This window comes from Myotis daubentonii, chromosome 14, assembly GCF_963259705.1.
Source record: "Myotis daubentonii chromosome 14, mMyoDau2.1, whole genome shotgun sequence".
Taxonomy (NCBI): Eukaryota; Metazoa; Chordata; class Mammalia; order Chiroptera; family Vespertilionidae; genus Myotis; species Myotis daubentonii.
Genome location: NC_081853.1, coordinates 11,380,493 through 11,398,678, shown reverse-complemented (window position 1 = coordinate 11,398,678; position 18,186 = coordinate 11,380,493). Strand labels below are relative to the sequence as shown.

At 42.8% G+C, this 18,186-nt stretch overlaps 1 protein-coding gene across 3 annotated transcripts in view; it reads left to right on the top strand.

The window, feature by feature from the left end:
* PTPRG (protein tyrosine phosphatase receptor type G) overlaps nucleotides 1-18,186 on the top strand; it is a 656,388-nt gene that overhangs the window by 156,879 nt on the left and 481,323 nt on the right. For all 3 annotated transcript variants that reach the window (XM_059663089.1, XM_059663088.1, XM_059663090.1), the window contains exon 2: nucleotides 15,652-15,756. In XM_059663089.1, the coding sequence (XP_059519072.1) occupies nucleotides 15,652-15,756 (105 nt within the window). The remainder of the gene's footprint in view (nucleotides 1-15,651; nucleotides 15,757-18,186) is intronic.

The following is an 18,186-nucleotide window of genomic DNA, read 5'->3' as shown; positions in this document are numbered from 1 at the left end:
GTGACGGCGAACCTATGACACACGAGTCAGAGGTGACACGCGAACTCATTTTTTTGGGGTTGATTTTTCTTTGTTAAATGGCATTTAAATATATAAAATAAATATCAAAAATATAAATCTTTGTTTTACTATGGTTGCAGATATCAAAAAATTTCTATATGTGACACGGCATCAGAGTTAAGTTAAGGTTTTTCAAAATGCTGACACGCTGAGCTCAAAAGGTTCACCATCAATGTTTCTAGAGCCTTCCTTTCCCTGTCATGCACGGTGGAACGGGACTGGGACAGGTGCTCAGTTATCTACTGGGCCTGGGGGACCAGGCATGCTGTGAGGACTAATTTTCCCCTCAGCATTCTGGTGAGGATGAAATGAGATAATCCCGCTGGCGAGCTCTGCACATTGTAGGTGCTAAGGAAATACTAGCTATCTTCAGCATCTTTATTAACTTTCTTTGTTAAATTTAGAAACTAAAGCCAGGGCAGGAGGAATTTTAGGAATGAATTTATTTCTTTGACATTGAGAGTTTAAAAAGTATCCCTACTTCTTCCTGAAACATTTATTAAAAAAAAAAAATCTTTGTTTCTGCCACAATTTCTTTAGCCCCATTTCTTTTTTTAAAAAAATATATTTTTATTGATTTCAGAGAGGAAGGGAGAGGGAGAGATAGATAGAAACATCAATGATGAAAGAGAGAATCATTGATCGGCTGCCTCCTGCACACCCCCCACCGGGGATCGAGCCTGCAACCTGGGCATGTGCCTTTGGCCAGAATCGAACCTGGGACCCTTCAGTCTGCAGGCCGATGCTCTATCTATTGAGCCAAACCAGGTAGGGCTTTAGCCCCATTTCTTTATTCCACCCTCTGTTTTGTGTGGGGTTTGAGCATTTCCATTCGAGTCTTCTCCCCTGCAGAGTGAAGGGACATTTCTAAGTGAATTTCAGAGTGCTTTTTCTTTTTCTGAAATATTGTTTCCCAAATAAACCTCAAATATCATGCATGATTTCTAACACACCTAAAATCTGCAGCCATTTTTTTTTTTAAAAAGAACAGTTTATTGATTTTGAGAGAGAGAGAGAGAGAGAGAGAGAGAGAGAAATATGTCTACGTGAGAGCAAAACATTGATCGGCTGCCTCCTGCATTCCCCCCCTCCCCACCCCTCTCCCCCATCCAGGCTCGAGCCCACAACCCAGCATGTGTCCTGATCAGGAATCGAATCAGCAACCTTTGGAGCAGGAGACGACGCCCAACCAACTGAGCCACAGTGGCCAGGGTATAGCTGCAGCCTTTTTGATTCCGTTGCGTTAAATATCAAAGAATGGATTCGCCTGAACTTGGCCACGCACAAAGGGAAGACTGAGGTTTCCACTGCTTCCCAAGCCCTTCATATTTCCCACCTTCCACTTGACACACATTGATCACACAGAGTTGATGTGTCAGAGCGAATGCGCTCGATAAGCCTTCGTGAGTAATATTTTAAGAGTGTGTTTTTCAGAATTCACTCAGGATTTCTGGGATCCGTGGTCCTGTCGCTTGGTACACATGTTGTACAGATTCGTTCTCCAGGGTGCACTGCAGATGCTGTATCTCTCTCATCCGCTGTTTAAAAACCAGACCAACAATTTATTTCATTCAGTTTCACCTGAGAGGGAAGCTTTGAAAAATATAAAATTTCCTTTCAGCGGTCACTGTATTTGTAAACATGAAGGAAAGTCTTTCCATCGCTCTTCGGACCCCCAGCTTGCGCTGTAGTCATAAAAGGAGTTAAATTCAGAGTTGAAAATGTCTCCTTGCAGTCGGTTTCATTCAGATTCTTGTAAACAAACAGGGAGAGGAACAAAAAGGAAAATTGAACTGAAACTTTCAATTTTGGATTTGCGCGTTCTAAAGTCATAAAACTGCCTTTCCATTTGACTCTTCAAATGTGTTTTTCGGTGTAATTGGTCAGAGTCAGAGGTTTTAGAAAAAGCACAACCAAAAATGGAAACAGAAGCAAACTCTTCATATGTAACAGCTGCCGTTTCTTTGTCAGGAGAAGACTTTTGGTTAAATAGCTCTTTTTCTGAAAAAGACCCCCCCCCCCCCACACACACACACACCTACACCCACACACACACATCTTCCCAAGAATTAGTTTAATTTGGCCATCTTTATGTGACCTGGTGAAAGTTTGTACGCAGCTGGAGGTTTGAATTACATCATTGTAGTGAAGAGTCTAACAGTCCGTTTAAGCTGTTTTTGTTGAGGCTTGCATCAGTTATTTCAGGCGAATAATTCCTCTTCAAGGCAGAGTGCAAGCTCTTTCTCTGAAGGTCTCTGTCTATAACCACAGAGAACCGAGCAAACCTCATGCTTTCTGGAAAGGAAGGGACACTAGCCCCTAATGAAAATGGAGATAACAGAAATGAACGTGGAGCCCCCGGGTATTCTCACCAGCAACATGAAAGTGGTTGCCTGGGCAATGCTACCCAATTCCGTGGGTTAGTATTATTTTTTTCTTTTAAATTTCGGACAGATCTGCATTGATTGAATCAGACAAAGCCTATGGGAGGCCTGTTTTCCGAGTGTCAGGAGGGAGAATTGGTCCTATGCACATTGAATTACAGAGAGAGAGATATTTGGTAATTTATTTCCCTACCAGTCACAAAGCATATTTGTTTCTGAATATATTTTCATGACTAGAGACAGCTCTGAAGACTTACTAAAGACCAAATCTTTGTCATCATTCAGAGATGCATTGCCGTAGATTTAATTTATTAATTCCCTTTACTTAGGTCACTTACTGTTCCATTGCTCACAGCTATCTGTGGAAGAGACTTTTCTTGTTTTTTTTTTTTGTTTTTTTTTAAATAAAGGATTATTTAGGGAGGCAGAGAAACCAAATCGAGTTTAAAGCCATCCACATGCATGTCTATATTTAAACAATGAAAAAATTGTTATTAAAATAATAATCACCTACCTAATCTCATCCAACATCCATAGTAGGTATTATACAGGTAGGTAGTTTTTTTTTTCTTGTACAATATTGAGGGTGTAGTTTTATGCACTGCATAGCTCTAATATAGTGATAATGTGGGTTTTGTTTTTTTTTTGCCTTTTTTGGCCTCATTTTGTTTGTCAATACTTGTATTTTGCTTGGCTCTCATCAACTGTTTTTTAAAAAATTTTTATTGACATATATAAGCAATTCATTGCCTGGTATAATTAGTACAAATCCCAATTCAGGAGATAAAGGGCAAAAGGGAAGTTGCAGAAAATAATAGCAGATAAAACTAAAAACACGAGATGAGTAGGCAGTTAGTCAGGTGAATGTCAGGAGACTGTTTGCTCTCTGAAATTTGCCTCCAGGAGCATGGGCTGCCTGCACACAGTTGCAAGTACACATTTAATGAATGATTTGTCTGGCCTCACCCTGTGGCCACAGTTTTTGGCTCTCGCCTGCCTCCCTCCAGTCTGTTCCCTTCGTTAGCAGATCACCTTTTTAAAGCATACTTTGATACACGTGTTCTAAAACTAGATTGTTGTTATGGTTGCACAACTTTGTAATTATACTAAAAACCATTACATCTCAATAAAGCGGTTTTAAAGGAAAGCAGACACTGGTCCTGACTCCTCTTGGAGTCCTTCAAGTTCATGTCAGAGCCTGACCGTCCTGCAGGCTCCAGCCCCTCTTCTCCACCAAGCAGCTCCCCAGGCCTCCCCAGGTGCCTCCGGATGCCACACCTTTGCTGGCTCGACATCCTCACACCGTGCACTCTGTCGTCGCATCCTGCCAGCGCTTCCAACCAAAGTGACCTCTCCTGCCCTGACTGCGGTCTCCAAGTACATTTCTTCCTTATTGTGTTCTCTGTGGCTCTGTCACGTCTGCTTTATTTAATGGTCATGCTTGTTTCACCATGTGCACAGATGATAATTTAAGTAGTTGTTGGGTGACCCGCCTCCTGGCCTGAAGGTCAGAGAACGGGAGTGATGTGGCGTGAAGGCTCCTGAAGGCCTTGGTGCAGTCACGCCCGACCTGGGAGAGACCGTGAATACCTGCGTACATCTTACCAAACTCCCTCGGGATTCTTTTCTGGCCAGAAGGAGTTAGGAGCTACTGTGTGTGAAGGTGCAGATGCTTTGCTGACCAGACCCACAGAGTTTTGAGGAATACATAGACAATTATAGGTTACCGGGTGGCCAGGATTTAAGTTTTGTCAACCTAAAAATCTAGGAGGCAATAATTGAACAAAAAGAGGTTATTGGAAATGGAAGGAATTGCAATTCAGAAAGTACAGATTCAGGCAGAAGCCCAAATAGTGGTACCTCACATTCCCCACAGGAGAGGGACGCAGGGTTTTTCTGGGAGGAGAGGAGGAAGATGACATAAGTTTTTTCACGAAGAGTTCATTGGTGCTGCCCTAGCTGGTTTGGCTCAGTAGATAAAGTGTTGGCCTGTGGACTGAAGGGTTCCGGGTTGGATTTGGGTCCAGGGCACATGCCCAGGTTCCGGGATCCTGCTGGCAGGAGACAGCCAATCAGTGATTCTCTCTCATCATCGATGTTTCTCTTTCTCCCTCTCCCTTCCTCTCTGAAATAAATACATATATATGTATTTTTAAAAAGAGTTCATTGGTGCTAGATGAGTGAAGGATAGATCTGTACGCCATAGACTGCCTTGAGCTTCCAAAGGCTGCACTTGCACTTCATTGATTGGTTAACAACAGTTTGGTCATCAGCAGAGTCCACTGTTCTTACCGACAGTATGCTGTCGTTTTTACTGACTGGGAGTGTTGGTGGTTTGGTCCTCTTGGGAAGGGAAGGAAAACAAGGCGTGCAGGGCAGTCCCTCTGAAAGGGCTCCTCCGGCTCTATTGTAAGGCGGCTCCACTCATGTCACCCCTCACAGTGGTGTCCCTAGTCGGCCCTAGAAGGCTCAGGGTTCACTAAGCCACTCAGCTCTGTCCACAGTCGTGCTGGCTATCTTGAGCCAAGGAAGGGGTATGATGGTTGGAGTGCCCTTTATATTTGACCCCAGACCAGCGCTCACGGCTTGTGACGATGGTTTGGGAATTAATCTTGCTGAGTATTTTTGTCACCAAGATGCTCACTACATCTGAGTTCTGAAATGTGAATCCTGTGCTCAGTGCTGGCATGTTTTGCTGGGGTTGGTAGATGGGCCATGGTTTTAAAATGGGCACCCAACAACATTTAAGTAGGGTTTTTTGGGGTCCATTTCTTTTTGTGCTGTAAAAAAAAATGTGCCCATTTTATTAAATATTTCTTTGCAGTATTTCACAGGAACTATGTATGTAAGTGTCTTAACTGTAGTATAAGGAGCCCAAGTTATAAAGCTTATCCTTTATTTCTCAGGTATAAAAATTTATTAGGCAGTCACGATTACACACTTTAAAGAGAAGACACAGAGAATTTATTCATCAATGTGTCACTTTGTTTCTCTGACTCCAGTTGTAAGTTAATATTTTGTCTTGAAGTTACTTTCTTTTTTATAGACAATAACCAATGTTTGTATCATTGTAATTGGGTGTTCTCCACGTCAAGTTAGAAAAATCACTCTCTATTTTTCTGTTAGTGCTATTATAACATGATTTTTTATTAGACAATTGCCAATAGTGTTGGGAAGAGTAGACTTGAATTTGTTATGTTATTAGTTTTCTGAGGCCTGCGTATAAACTGTTTTTCACTTGTGATGGTTACTTTAGAGCAGGTAGAGTAGCTATTAACACAGATGTTTTTATTTTATAATTCCTAAAATTGAGGCTCGTGAAGAATAGTTTTAATATGGTGTCAATTATATAGGTTTGAGAGTAATACATGGTTCAGGTCTGTGTATTCTTGGGCAGGTCATACACCATTTCTGAATAATTGTACCTAACCCACAAGGTTATTGGGAGAATTATATGAGCCCTTGTATTGATGGTATGTTAATAATGCCTACCTCATAGGCAATACTTGATTTATTTATTTTTAAAATCTATTGATTTTTTTACAGAGAGGAAGGGAGAGGGATAGAGAGTTAGAAACATCGATGAGAGAGAAACATCAATCAGCTGCCTCCTGCACACCCTCTACTGGGGATGTGCCCGCAACCAGGGTACATGTCTTTGACTGGAATTGAACCTGGGACCTTTCAGTCCGCAGGACGATGCTCTATCCACCGAGCCAAACCGGTTAGGGCTGGCAATACTTGATTTAGTAAGCGACTTATTACTGAGCCAGGTCATGGGTGGCAAACTTAGATGGCCATACGGACTAGACAGGAAACAAGAATGATCAAATGTGACTGGGTGGGGCCATGATTCTTCTCTAAAAAGCTAGTCATTATTCGCCTGGCATCGTGGTGCTACTTGGGGACAAAGTACAGCTCCTATAAAAAAAAATACAGATATTGGAGCTCCCACCTAGACTTTCCCACGTTGGCAAATACTTAAACACACATGCAGACACGTACAGTGGGTGAAACAAAACTTCTGGGTTAATGGCTGCATTGAGCCTGGTGGCCGGCCACCAGAGTGCAGTCTGGGACCCAGGTGATCTGAATTTGCCAGTCCTGTTGATTATTAAGGATTCAGAGAGATGGTGCAATTGTCAGATTGAAAGGAAGAATTTGTTCCAATCGACATTAGCAAAACACTCCCCATGATTAATCCTCATTTTCGCAGGAATCTTATAAAATCGAAGGATACGAGTCTTTGAAAACCAAACAGGATTAAAATGGATAGGGAGAGTTGGCTGATTTATTTCCACCTGATGTTATAAAATATTTGAAGTCAGGCATAGAATTCTTTTTTAGGAGGGTGCCTCTGAGCTCCCGTATAAATCCGCTTTCTCTAGTGTACCTTTCCTTGGACCTGTTGGGAAACATGTATTTTTGTTTCTAAAGTTTTAAAACTGTGATGTAGTTAAAATTGTGGAGGCATGGCTCTAGTTTTTTTGTCCTTTTAGTCCTGTCTGATTAAAAAAAAAAAAGGTTTCCACCTTTTGGAATCGGTTACTTTAGGGGAAAATAATGAGAAAATATCAGCATTTTGTGTCTCCCCCTGACCTAAGTCCTTTTTACAAGCCTGTTGTGTGTTCTTTGCCCACTAGGATACTACATTGCATGTGCTCCCCCCCCCCCCCCCCATTTCAATTACCTGTTTTACTTGAAAGAGACATGGCTCTGTGTGAGGTCTTGTTATCACTTCAGATGATGAAAGAACATATTTTTGTAGTTGGGACAATAAGTACCTTTGACTGTGATAAAATAGGCAATTTACTGTAATGTAATCTATTATATTTGAGGTCAGTTCAGTATCACAAATAACTGAGGGGCTATTTGTAAATGAAGTAGTTACAAAGGAATGCGCTTTTTGATTCTGCTTTCTTGGGACCCTAAGTACGTTTTACTACAATTAATTGAAAGCCGGGCACTAAGGAGATGAGGGGCTGATTGGAATATTGAATTACTTTAACTATAATTTGATACTTTTGCTCATTGTAGGCACAAAAAAGATAAAGATTTATTCATTTTGGACTATTGTGTGGTTTTAATGTTCTTAAATGCTCTTTAAAATGTAGAGAAAATTATGCTTGGTAGCGATTTCTCCATCCTTGAGGGATCTTTAATTAGTTTGTTGTATGAGCTGTTATAATAGATACAAACAGCCTGCTTCGGGTTGCCTGCCGCTCTGGAAGCGGGCATTCTGGGTTTGAAAGCAGGGGTGCTCTTACTGCTTTTCAGTGGGCAGGTTTCTGGCAGTGACTCTGGAAGTGAACGAGGACTCTGTGTGGGAACCATCCATCCATCATCCGAAGTCATTTCCATTCTGGCACCAGGGAACCAGAATTCCTTTGTTTTGATGTTTTCAATTTTGAATGGAAGCTGGGCCAATTCTCCCAGGCGTCTAAGTCCTTTGGAATGACCTAGAATTGGACATACAGTTGAAAGTGGAAATACCCTCAAGGGCCACTACACTGTTTTGCTTTGATGGAACTTTGGGCTGTTCTCATCTCAAACATACTGGTTTCACCTCTACATAACCTCTGCCATCTAATCACTTCATCCTGTGGGAGATCATGACATAGTGGGGATCTATGGGCATTGTCGGTTCAACATGGTGAGATGACACCGCAGGTGGGGGGACACCGTGGAAATGCTTGTACGGACCACTCTTCCTTTCTGGGTGGGCACCTCAGACCTCCATTCGTTTTCAGGTGCACAAGTGCATATATGTAAACACCCCACCTTTGTTAAAAGCAGTAAGACGTTAGTTCCACTCTGTAGTTTCAATTTCTACAGTTGGAATTGTGGGAGAAAAATGTTTATTTTACCCCATGTAGGTGCAGTGACCCTTTTCTCTGACAGTTAAACCGAACAGACGTTTTTATCCGGAACGCTGTCGAATGTAGCGTTTCCAGAGGAGCCGGTTTCTTTGTGTGGAGAATGATCAGCCTGCACATGAGCACACAAGAGTTAACTCAACGGGAAACTCTTCCCCCCGCCCTCCCAGGTCAAAATTTCTGTGAAGCCCAGAGAGTAAGGATTACAGAGAACCTCCTGAAGACTATGGTTGTGGCAGATGGAGTACACACCTGCTTTTATATTCCCAGCATCAAACCATTTCTTCTTGGAAACTGTGTCCGGTGCTCTGGGAAATTAAATCATGCACTTAGGAGTCAGTTTCATTGACATCTTCCGTGGAGGTAGCTCTTAGGATATTTCTGTGGGAAAGACCTGGGACTTTGGGTCAGGAAACTTTTTGTCTCTTTTGCTCCAGGATGGAAATGAGGGGTGCTCGGTAGAAGTTCTCGGAAGGTGGTGGCAGAGTTGATGAAAACACCTGCCACTGGCTTAGCCCTCTGCACAGGGACCGGATGCCTCGCACTGAGTGAGACGTGAGCAGCGGTGGCTGGTTCATGCTCTTGGTTTTGTGATCTCCGCTGTCATCCTGTCAGATTGAGAGACTCAGACAGTCCTGGACGGTGGGAGTCGCGGGTTTTTCCTTTCTAAACTCACTTTATGATCACAGTATCCAGACCTTTGAAGGCAGCCCTAGTTTGATATTCCTCATGCCCAGGTTAGTCAACATGCGGGTGTGTGTGCATGTGGGTGTGCCTGTGTGTGTGCACGCCTGCTGGTGAAACTCACACTAGACAGGACCTCTTTGAGGAGGAGTCCACCTCAGTGTACAGGCCTGAACGTCCCCTGTGCCCTCTACCCTGTCACATCACTGTGGCCCCGGTTCTTCGAAGCGCGGTGACCCCACTTAAAGCCCCTCTGTGCTTTCTGCTGACTGACAGCTTCGGCGCCTGCAGTGGGCTTGGTGCTGTAGAACCTGGTAGTTTGTATAACAAACAGTAGCACCTCTTTCTTGTTAGACACACGATAATTAAGGGCAGATTTACACTTATTGTCTGTTCTGAAGAATGAAACTACATCTTTTCATAAGCATTCTCCATTTCTAATTGTGTAATTAAGTTGCTGACATAAACAGGGATGCAATTTTACATTAAGGTAAGGACCCGTAAAGGCATGCATTTGCATAATTTAATTTTCTGCAGGGAAGATATTGAAAATCAATAGCATGATTCATAGCCTTACCATACATATCATCGCCATGCCGCTGTTGGTTGGCTGTTGGAGTTTAGAAGCTACAAAGAGTATTAAAATTGATTGAGTTTGGTGTGCTGAGTCTGTATCTTGGGAACCATGGATTGTTTCTCTCTGCAAATCTCTGCTCCTTGCCAGTAAAGTATTAAGTGCTTTAAGATACTAGATATATCTTTTTGACCGCTGTTCAAATAATAATTTTTAAAAGTTTTTTAAAATAAAAACTTTGTTATACGATTAACATACATTTGGGAACTGAGAGTTTGTTTTGTTTTAAATATGCAAGTGCCAGTAGTCCATGATTATGTTCTTACTCAGGGAAAAAGAAATCACGCATTACTGACATAGAGGAAATGACAGGGAACGAACGCTAAATATAGTCATATTTATCGCATGGTTCACGTGCCAGGGGATAAAGTCCCCTGCTACCCTGTTCATTTCTGAGTTGCTGCCCCAAAGAATTGCTTGGAGGTCCTGGGGTCATTCCTTCCAGCTTCTCTTGTAGGTGTTTGTTGTTTCTGAGAGGGGGGGAGTGTCTAGAGAGTGAGACAGTAGGGGAGAAGGTGGTGTTTCCGCTTGTGGTTTATATAAACACAGCATATACATGTAGATACACATAATCTTACCCCCAACACAGACGTTCACCAGCCTTCCCATTTTTCATGTATTTATTAATGTAGTCACTCAGAACTGAACAGCCATCATTTGCAAGGTTCCACCGCGGGTGGTAGGTTGTGAGTTCCTAATCTCCAGGGAGCTCAGAGGCCATGCAGCATGCTCTTCAGAAGCAGGCTTTTTTGCCTGAGGACATGGAGAGAGAGAGAGAGAGAGAGAGAGAGAGAGAGAGATCTCAGTGTGAGAGAGAAACATCAATTGGTTGCCTTCCCTCTGGCCCTGACTGGGGATCTGACCTGTAACCTTTTGATGCACAGGATGACGTTCAACCACCTGAGCTACTCCAGCCGGCCTTCCTGCCCATTCCAACCCCGCGTTCTACCTCAGCACTCTGGGGGGTGGGATGAAGACAGGGGGACCCACCTTCCTCGAGATGGCCCTGTCCCGTATGTTACTGCTTGTTCTTTGGTCTGTATACAGCAAAACAACACCTCTTATTTTTGTTCCAAGTTGAACTACCTTAGACAGGCAGTTCCACTGCTCACACCAGTGCGATGTGTGCGGATGGCTGGGAAGGTGTCTGCTCTTGGGGGCATGGATGCATTGATTTGCCTTGAGGGGAGGACCCCCAGTTTGTAACCCCCTTGTTTCTTGGATGAAATACATCTTTGTAGTTTTGCCTTTTCACTATTTTAATGGGTTGGGGGAGCTGGCAGGTATTGGAACCCCAAACCTACAGCCTCTGTCCAGTCCAGGTGAAGACTTTTGGCCTCAGGGTCTGCTTCTTGGTGCTGGCAGGTTCCGCGCTTACTGATGCAGCTCTGGACCCGTCGCCTTGCTGTCCAGCAGGATGGGTAATGCAGCTGCCAGTGCGGAAGCCACACAAATGAGAGACAGGCTGGCTGCCTTCGTCCTACTTTGCCCCAGCCTGACATTCTCAAAGGTTCTGGGAAATGGAAAGCATCTCCTTTTCAGAAAAAAAAGAAAGAAAAAGAAAAAAGGAGGACTGGTTGTGGATACTACATAACATCTCCTGTAAAAGGCATAGGAGTTAATATCCTTGAGGTTTACCCCATTCCCTTTACGGTGATACCTGCTTCGTTTGTTTGTCAGTTTCCTGGCTAGAACTCTGGCTCAGTTCGGGTTTGTTGGTCTAAATTCTGAGGTTAACACCACCCCCGGGTGATTTCTGCAGCAAGTTGTCCATTTCTGCCTGGCCAGCTCTTTACGTGTGTTATACTTAACATGTGAAGTTACAAGTTGCAGGGTAGAGGCTGAGAATGAACAGGACCCTAGGTCTGGCTTATCCAGGGAGGTTTGTGCTTCTTATTTCCGGGTAACTTTAAAAAACACTGATATCTGCCCCCCCACACCCCTTCCACCCCAACCAATTAAATTCCAGTATCTGCAGGTAGGATCCAGGGTATAGGGTTCTTTATTATTATTATTACTAGAGGCCCGATGCACGAAATTTGTTCAAGAGTAGGCCTTCACAGCCACGGCTGCCTCGGCCCTTGCGGCCCTGCCCGCACCCACTGGTCATCCTGGAAGGTCACTCAGGAAGGTCATACTGCCGTCTGGCCTAATTAGCATGTTAGCTCTTTGTTATATAGGATTATTATTATTATTAAAGCATCCAGAGTTGAGAGCCAGAGCTGGAGTTTAACAATGGCCTTTATGGATGGAGAACTTGATGATCAGAAGTTGAAGTGCCTTGTTTGAAGGTCACCAGGTCACAATTTGTATCATTTGGGCATCTTTTGCATATGAGAGACAGAAAAGTAAACTTTGCAGCTAGTTGGTTCTTGGAGATTTAAAGCTTCCATGGGGTTGGTTTTAAATTGGTTTTGTCCCTGGCTTAAAATTTGGCAACAGAAATCATGCACAGATTTTGCTTCCTCTGACTTGGTTCCATTCTTTTTTTTTTTTTTTTTTAATAAATCTTTATTGTTCAGATTATGACCGTTGTTCCTCTTTTTCCCCCCATCACTCCCCTCCACCTGGTTCCCACCCCACCCCCCCTCCTCATCCATAAGTGTATGATTTTTGTCCAGTCTCTTCCCGCACCCCCACACCCCTTCCCCCTGAGAATTGTCAGTCCACTCCCTTTCTATGCCCCTGTTTCAGTTCTATTCACCAGTTTATTCTGTTCGTCAGATTTTTTATTCACTTGATTTTTAGATTCATTTGTTGATAGATATGTATTTGTTGTTCATAATTTTTATCTTTACCTTTTTCTTCTTCTTCCTCTTCTTAAAGAATACCTCTTCAGCATTTCATATAATACTGGTTTGGTGGTGATGAACTCCTTTAGCTTTTTCTTATCTGTGAAGCTCTTTATCTGACCTTCAATTCTGAATGATAGTTTTGCTGGGTAAAGTAATCTTGGTTGTAGGTTCTTTCTATTCATCACTTTGAATATTTCTTGCCACTCCCTTCTGGCCTGCAAAGTTTCTGTTGAGAAATCAGCTGACAGTTGTATGGGTACTCCCTTGTAGGTAACTTACTGTTTTTCTCTTGCTGCTTTTAAGATTCTCTCTTTGTCTTTTGCTCTTGGCATTTTAATTATGATGTGTCTTGGTATGGTCCTCTTTGGATTCCTTTTGTTTGGGGTTCTCTGCGCTTCCTGGATTGTAAGTCTATTTCTTTCACCAGGTAGGGGAAGTTTTCTGTCATTATTTCTTCAAATCTTTTTTAATATCTTGCTCTCTCTCTTCATCTGGCACCCCCATAATTCAGATGTTGGTACGCTTGAAGTTGTCCCAGAGGCTCCTTACACTATCTTGATATTTTTGGATTCTTTTTTCTTTTCCGGTTGGGTGTTTTTTGCTTCTTTGTATTTCAAATCTTTGACATGATTCTTGCGATCCTCTAGTCTGCTGTTGGATGGTTCCATTCTTGAGCTCCTCTGCTGACCCCTTGCTGTATCCTCAGTCACCCCCTGAGGCTTCCAGCTCATGCCCTAAGACCTCAGGAAGAAAGGAGAATCTCTCTGATTGGTGGATGTCCCCATTTTTAAACACCTTGTTGGGGGCCAGGGACATGGTATTACTGGCTTAAGCCAAACTAGTGTCATTCTGTTGCCTCCCTAACTCCCCCATTACACACATACACACACACACACACACACACATGCACACACGCACGTGCGCGCACACACACAAAATAGCTGGCAGGGAGACAGGAGAGGTAAGGGGCAAGGCTCTCCAATGTATGACTCTGACTAAGGAAGTGGGGGCTATGGTGGTTTCAAAAACAGTGACAGCAACAAATGGCCACTGTGTTACCAGGCATTTAAAAGCACCGTATGCCCATGCTCAGTTAGGTGCTCTGTTCACAATAACTTGTATTTCTAAATAACTATCCTGTGGGGTTGGATTTTTAGCTCTATTTTACAGATAAGGAAACTGAGGCTCAATCACATGCCCTAATGGAAGCCACATGGATTATTCCCAAGGCCGAGACACTCTTACTCATTGTCCTGATACTAAGAGGAAGAATTATTTGGGAATAATTAGAGTGAACTAGCTCTAAGATACACAGCAAACAGATACGTGCAAAATCTTCCTATATACGTGGACAGTTAACAGTTATTCATTTCATGTGCTTTAGTCTATGGACAAAAAGTAGATGAGGAGATAAGAGATTTAATTTTGATCCCTAGAAGCTTAGAATGGTCAACTTCCTGGGGCTTTGTATGGCTCATCTGCAAAAACTAGGACGCAGTGGATGATAGGTACCTAAAACTTCAACATGCTTTAAACATGAAAAGTGACTTAGATTTCTACTGTGCCATTCAGGACCAATGACTAGGCATAAATGACATCAATTTTGCTTTTTCGATGTGTTTCCGGATTTTAAAAGATTCTTCTTTCCCTCTGAAGGGTTCATCTTACTGGAATATCTTTGTTCTTTGTTTAAGCATTAAACATGTCTTTGCAATTGACATGTAAGCATAAAGTATTTTATATGTTTCCTCATTTACTTCACGACTGTCTCAGTGTCTACATTGCTAATGCCATCATGGTGAGATTATTATTATTATTACTCTGACTAATTTGGAATAGAAGATGTATTATGTTTTCCTGGTGCCATCCTAATTTTTAATTGACTGTACAGTTCCCCTAACTGCTTTCTTTGCTTTTTAAAAGCACATTTGATTTTGTTTGGATGCATTTAAATGTTAACATAGACAGCTGGGATGTATTGTTTGAAGCGTAATTCCATTTCATTTTGGATTCTGAGCACCTGTGATATTTGTCTTTTTACACATCAGTGCACTCAGGTGTGGGCTCACAACAAAAGAGATTTGCATCCATGATGGGATGGGAGGGGCGGGCTTTGAACACAAGAGCTGCCAGATGGGAGCCTCCACCATGGGGTCAAAGATCGGATTCAGTTTGAGTTTTCAAAAAATACATCATTAAGCAGTGTTTCTTTTTGTTTTTTGTTTTTAAGTCCTCACCTGAGGATATGTTTATTGATTTTTTAGAGAGAGAGGGAGAGAGAAACATCGATTGGTTGCTTCTCATACACACCCTGACCAGGGCCTGAACCCACAACCTAGGTATGTGCCCTGACAGGGATTCAAACCTGCAGCCTTTTGGTGGACAGGACAACGCCCCAACCAACGGAGCCAGCTGGCCAGGGCAGTGTTTCTTTTCTGTTGCCCTTGGAGGGTTTAAATTTCATATCCTCACGTACAATAGGTGACTGAGTCTTCAAGGTCCAAAGGATGTGGAAGTCTGCCACTCAACCTTGGGAGTCCCCTAGGCTCAGGCTGTGCTGCATGTGGGTGGCAGCAGCCCTGGCTTGGATGTAGGTACTTAAGTTCGGGTCCGTGACCTGCTGCACACTTACCTCAGTGACCTGGGCTCTGAGCTTCACTTCCTCCATCTGTAAAAGAGATGGCGTGACCCTTGCTCTCTGAAGATCAAATGAGGCTGGAGGCCCTTTGCACCCACCGCATAGGCTGGATGCAGGCTCCAGGTCTCCTAGTTGTATGACCTTGAGCATGTTAAAGAACTTCTCTAAGGTCCAGGTTGACTGCCTTGCAGACTAAGATCCTATATAACAAAGAGCTAATATGCTAATTAGACCGAACAACCGAATGGCCTTCTGGGCTGCGAAGGGCTGTGAGGGCCGGCCGAGGTTGCGAGGGCTGAGCCCCTTGCATGAATTTCGTGCATCGGGCCTCTAGTAATGTATATAAAGTGCCTAGTGCATTGAGCTTCTTGGGTTATTGTAAGCTGTGATTAATATTAATAGTGACCACGGTAATATCTCCAGAGTCTCCTGTAGCTGTTTTTCTGTAAAACCAATAGGTTCTCCTCATTATTCCAAGGCTTGTGCTTTCCAGAAGTCACTTACTGGTGTGCATCTGACACCTTCCTGGGCTCAGTGGTGCTGCCGTTGTCTCACTGTGGCTCTCCTGTCTTCCTTCTAGCATTGACCGAAGGCTACGTTGGGTCCCTTCAGGACAGCAGACACAGCAGCTCCTCACAGATCCGCAGGCGCAAGGCCTCTGGGGACCCGTACTGGGCCTACTCCGGTAAGTGACTGTTCTGAGTGGGATCTCGTTGATCAGTAGCCTCTCATTAAACTCTCTGGAAGGTTCACTTTGAATCACCTTCAAGCCAGACTTCTGTCTGTTCATACCTTTTGTGATTCCCTAAAAGTTTAAATATTCAAGCCTGGTTTGCTTCGAGGTTATTAAAGTACCTTAAATTATCCCTCCCACCTGTTTTCTCAATCTGTTTTTCCCCTAAATTTATTTCTGAACTTTACTTGTTAATGAGTTATTGTGCCAAACTTGTCATTTTCCAAAAGATGCAGCCTTTCCTTTTCTGTCTTTCCAGTGGCTGGGATTTCAGAGGCTAGTCTTGAGCTGCTAAATACCTGCTGAATATTATAGAGCATCACATATCAAAATGATCATTCATGCTTTAATCTAAGAGATGCAACTTTAGTTTCAAGTTGGATCTTAGTCGAATATACTTCAGCCCTCTCTACTATATAGTATTCTGAAGTTCTTTTTCTTTTTACTTTTGGCCTTTGAGCCAGTGAAAAGAGAGCACTACAGGGCAGGCAAAAGTAGGTTTACAGTTGTGAACACACAAACACAGTTTATTCTTTGTTAATTACTAGAGGCCCTGTGCATGAAAATTCATGCACTCGGGGAGGGGGATGGTCCCTCAGTCTGGCCTGCACCCTCTCCCAGTCCAGGAGCCATCAGTCTGGCCTCCCTCTGTGGGAGGCTACTGGTGGCTGATCGGGGGATGGCACCGGCCAGCGAATGGCTGGTCCCACCCCACAATTGCCCCTCCGCTGCAGCTGGTTGCTACCGCCACCTCTCTGATTGCCGTCTCCTCCCTTTGCCTGCTGGCACCCACCTTGGCTGGCCTGGAGCAGCCCACTTGCCAGCCCTGACCCTGCCGACAGGTCATTCCACCATTTGGTCAATTTGCATATTAGGCTTTTATTGTATAGGATTGTATTATGTCCTATACAAACAACTATAGACCTACTTTTGCCCCACCCTGTATTATAACCATGTTGAATATCCTATTGGAAGTAATTTTATTACATTATAAATGGGGGGGATGAAAACCTATAAGAATACACAGACCTTCTAAATTAATGCCTCTAACAACTAACAGAGATATGATAGGTGATTGCTATTTCTAAAACAGATTTAGATGCTCAATACATGGAACATGTAGCTAATTAAGGAGGAATGCTTGAAGAAAATAGGCCACTTTGGAAATTTCTCTGGCACTGAATAATTTAAATTCTTTGTATGAAAGGGCTGGAAGGCACAGAGCATTAGTCTTAATAATAAACCTATATATTATAGAATGCTGTTGCATACAGAACTGAATGGTATTATTTTCATAATGATACTTGGGTTTTAAATCCTGAATTTCTACCTGCAAATCCTCTTAAATCTATGTCAGTGTAAAATTTATAGGCCTGATCTTTAATTACACCTTATCTATTGGCTTTTTGCATCCTTTTGTCTCTTGATAAATCTCCTGCCCCTACAGGGAGAATAGCCTATCTGTTTTGTTTTGCAAAGAGCAGATAGTGATTCTGAAGTCTTCCATCACACCCAGTTTCTTGTGATTAGAATGATCTAATTAGAGCCTTTTTGTCAACATTTTTGATAAATGAAGGAAATTGGGAGACAAAAGCCAAAATTACATATATAGAGAGCTCCTTGCCAAGAAACCCAAAGAAAATTTATCTTTTTGTACTCTGTGGCTGCAGTTCAGTTAAGAAGCAGCAAAAAGTGGCCTGCTATTTACAGTTCATCAATCTAGGATACTAATGGTGCTAGTCTAGAGTTGGAAGTTACACCCCATCTGCATCTCCAGTGGAAAATGGAGTGAAGGAATGCAAGGCTTACACTCTTCTCATTGCGTAGTTAGGAGTGGACATAGTGTGTGATCTCTCGGATGGTGTCATTGTAGATATCTGGTGGACTTAACGTGTCTTCATTTTGTATTTCTGGAATGCCTTGTCTGGATTGGGAACATCTTCTATGGACAGGAAGTCTAATAGTTCAACTTCAGGGGTTTCAATGCTTTTCTGGAAAGATGCAGCTAGTGAATATCTTAGGCTTTGCCGGGCGTGTGGTGTTTATTGCAGCCACTCAGCTCTGCCATTTTAGTGCAAAAGCACCCATAGGTAATATGGACAAACTGGCTGTGTTCCCATAAAATTGTATTTATGAACACTGAAATTTTAATTCTATTGAATTTTCATGTGTCAGGAAATATTATACTTCTTTTTCTTTTTAAATATATTTTCTGTTGTTGATAGTATTACAGGTATGTCCCATTTCCCCTCCCTTTTCCCCTCCTCTTCCCAGCTTCTACTCATTCGCCCAGGATACTTCTTATTAATTTTTTCCCCCCCTCAACCATTTAAAAAGATAGAAACCACTCCTGGCAGGTATGTTCAGTGGTTTGAGCGTCAG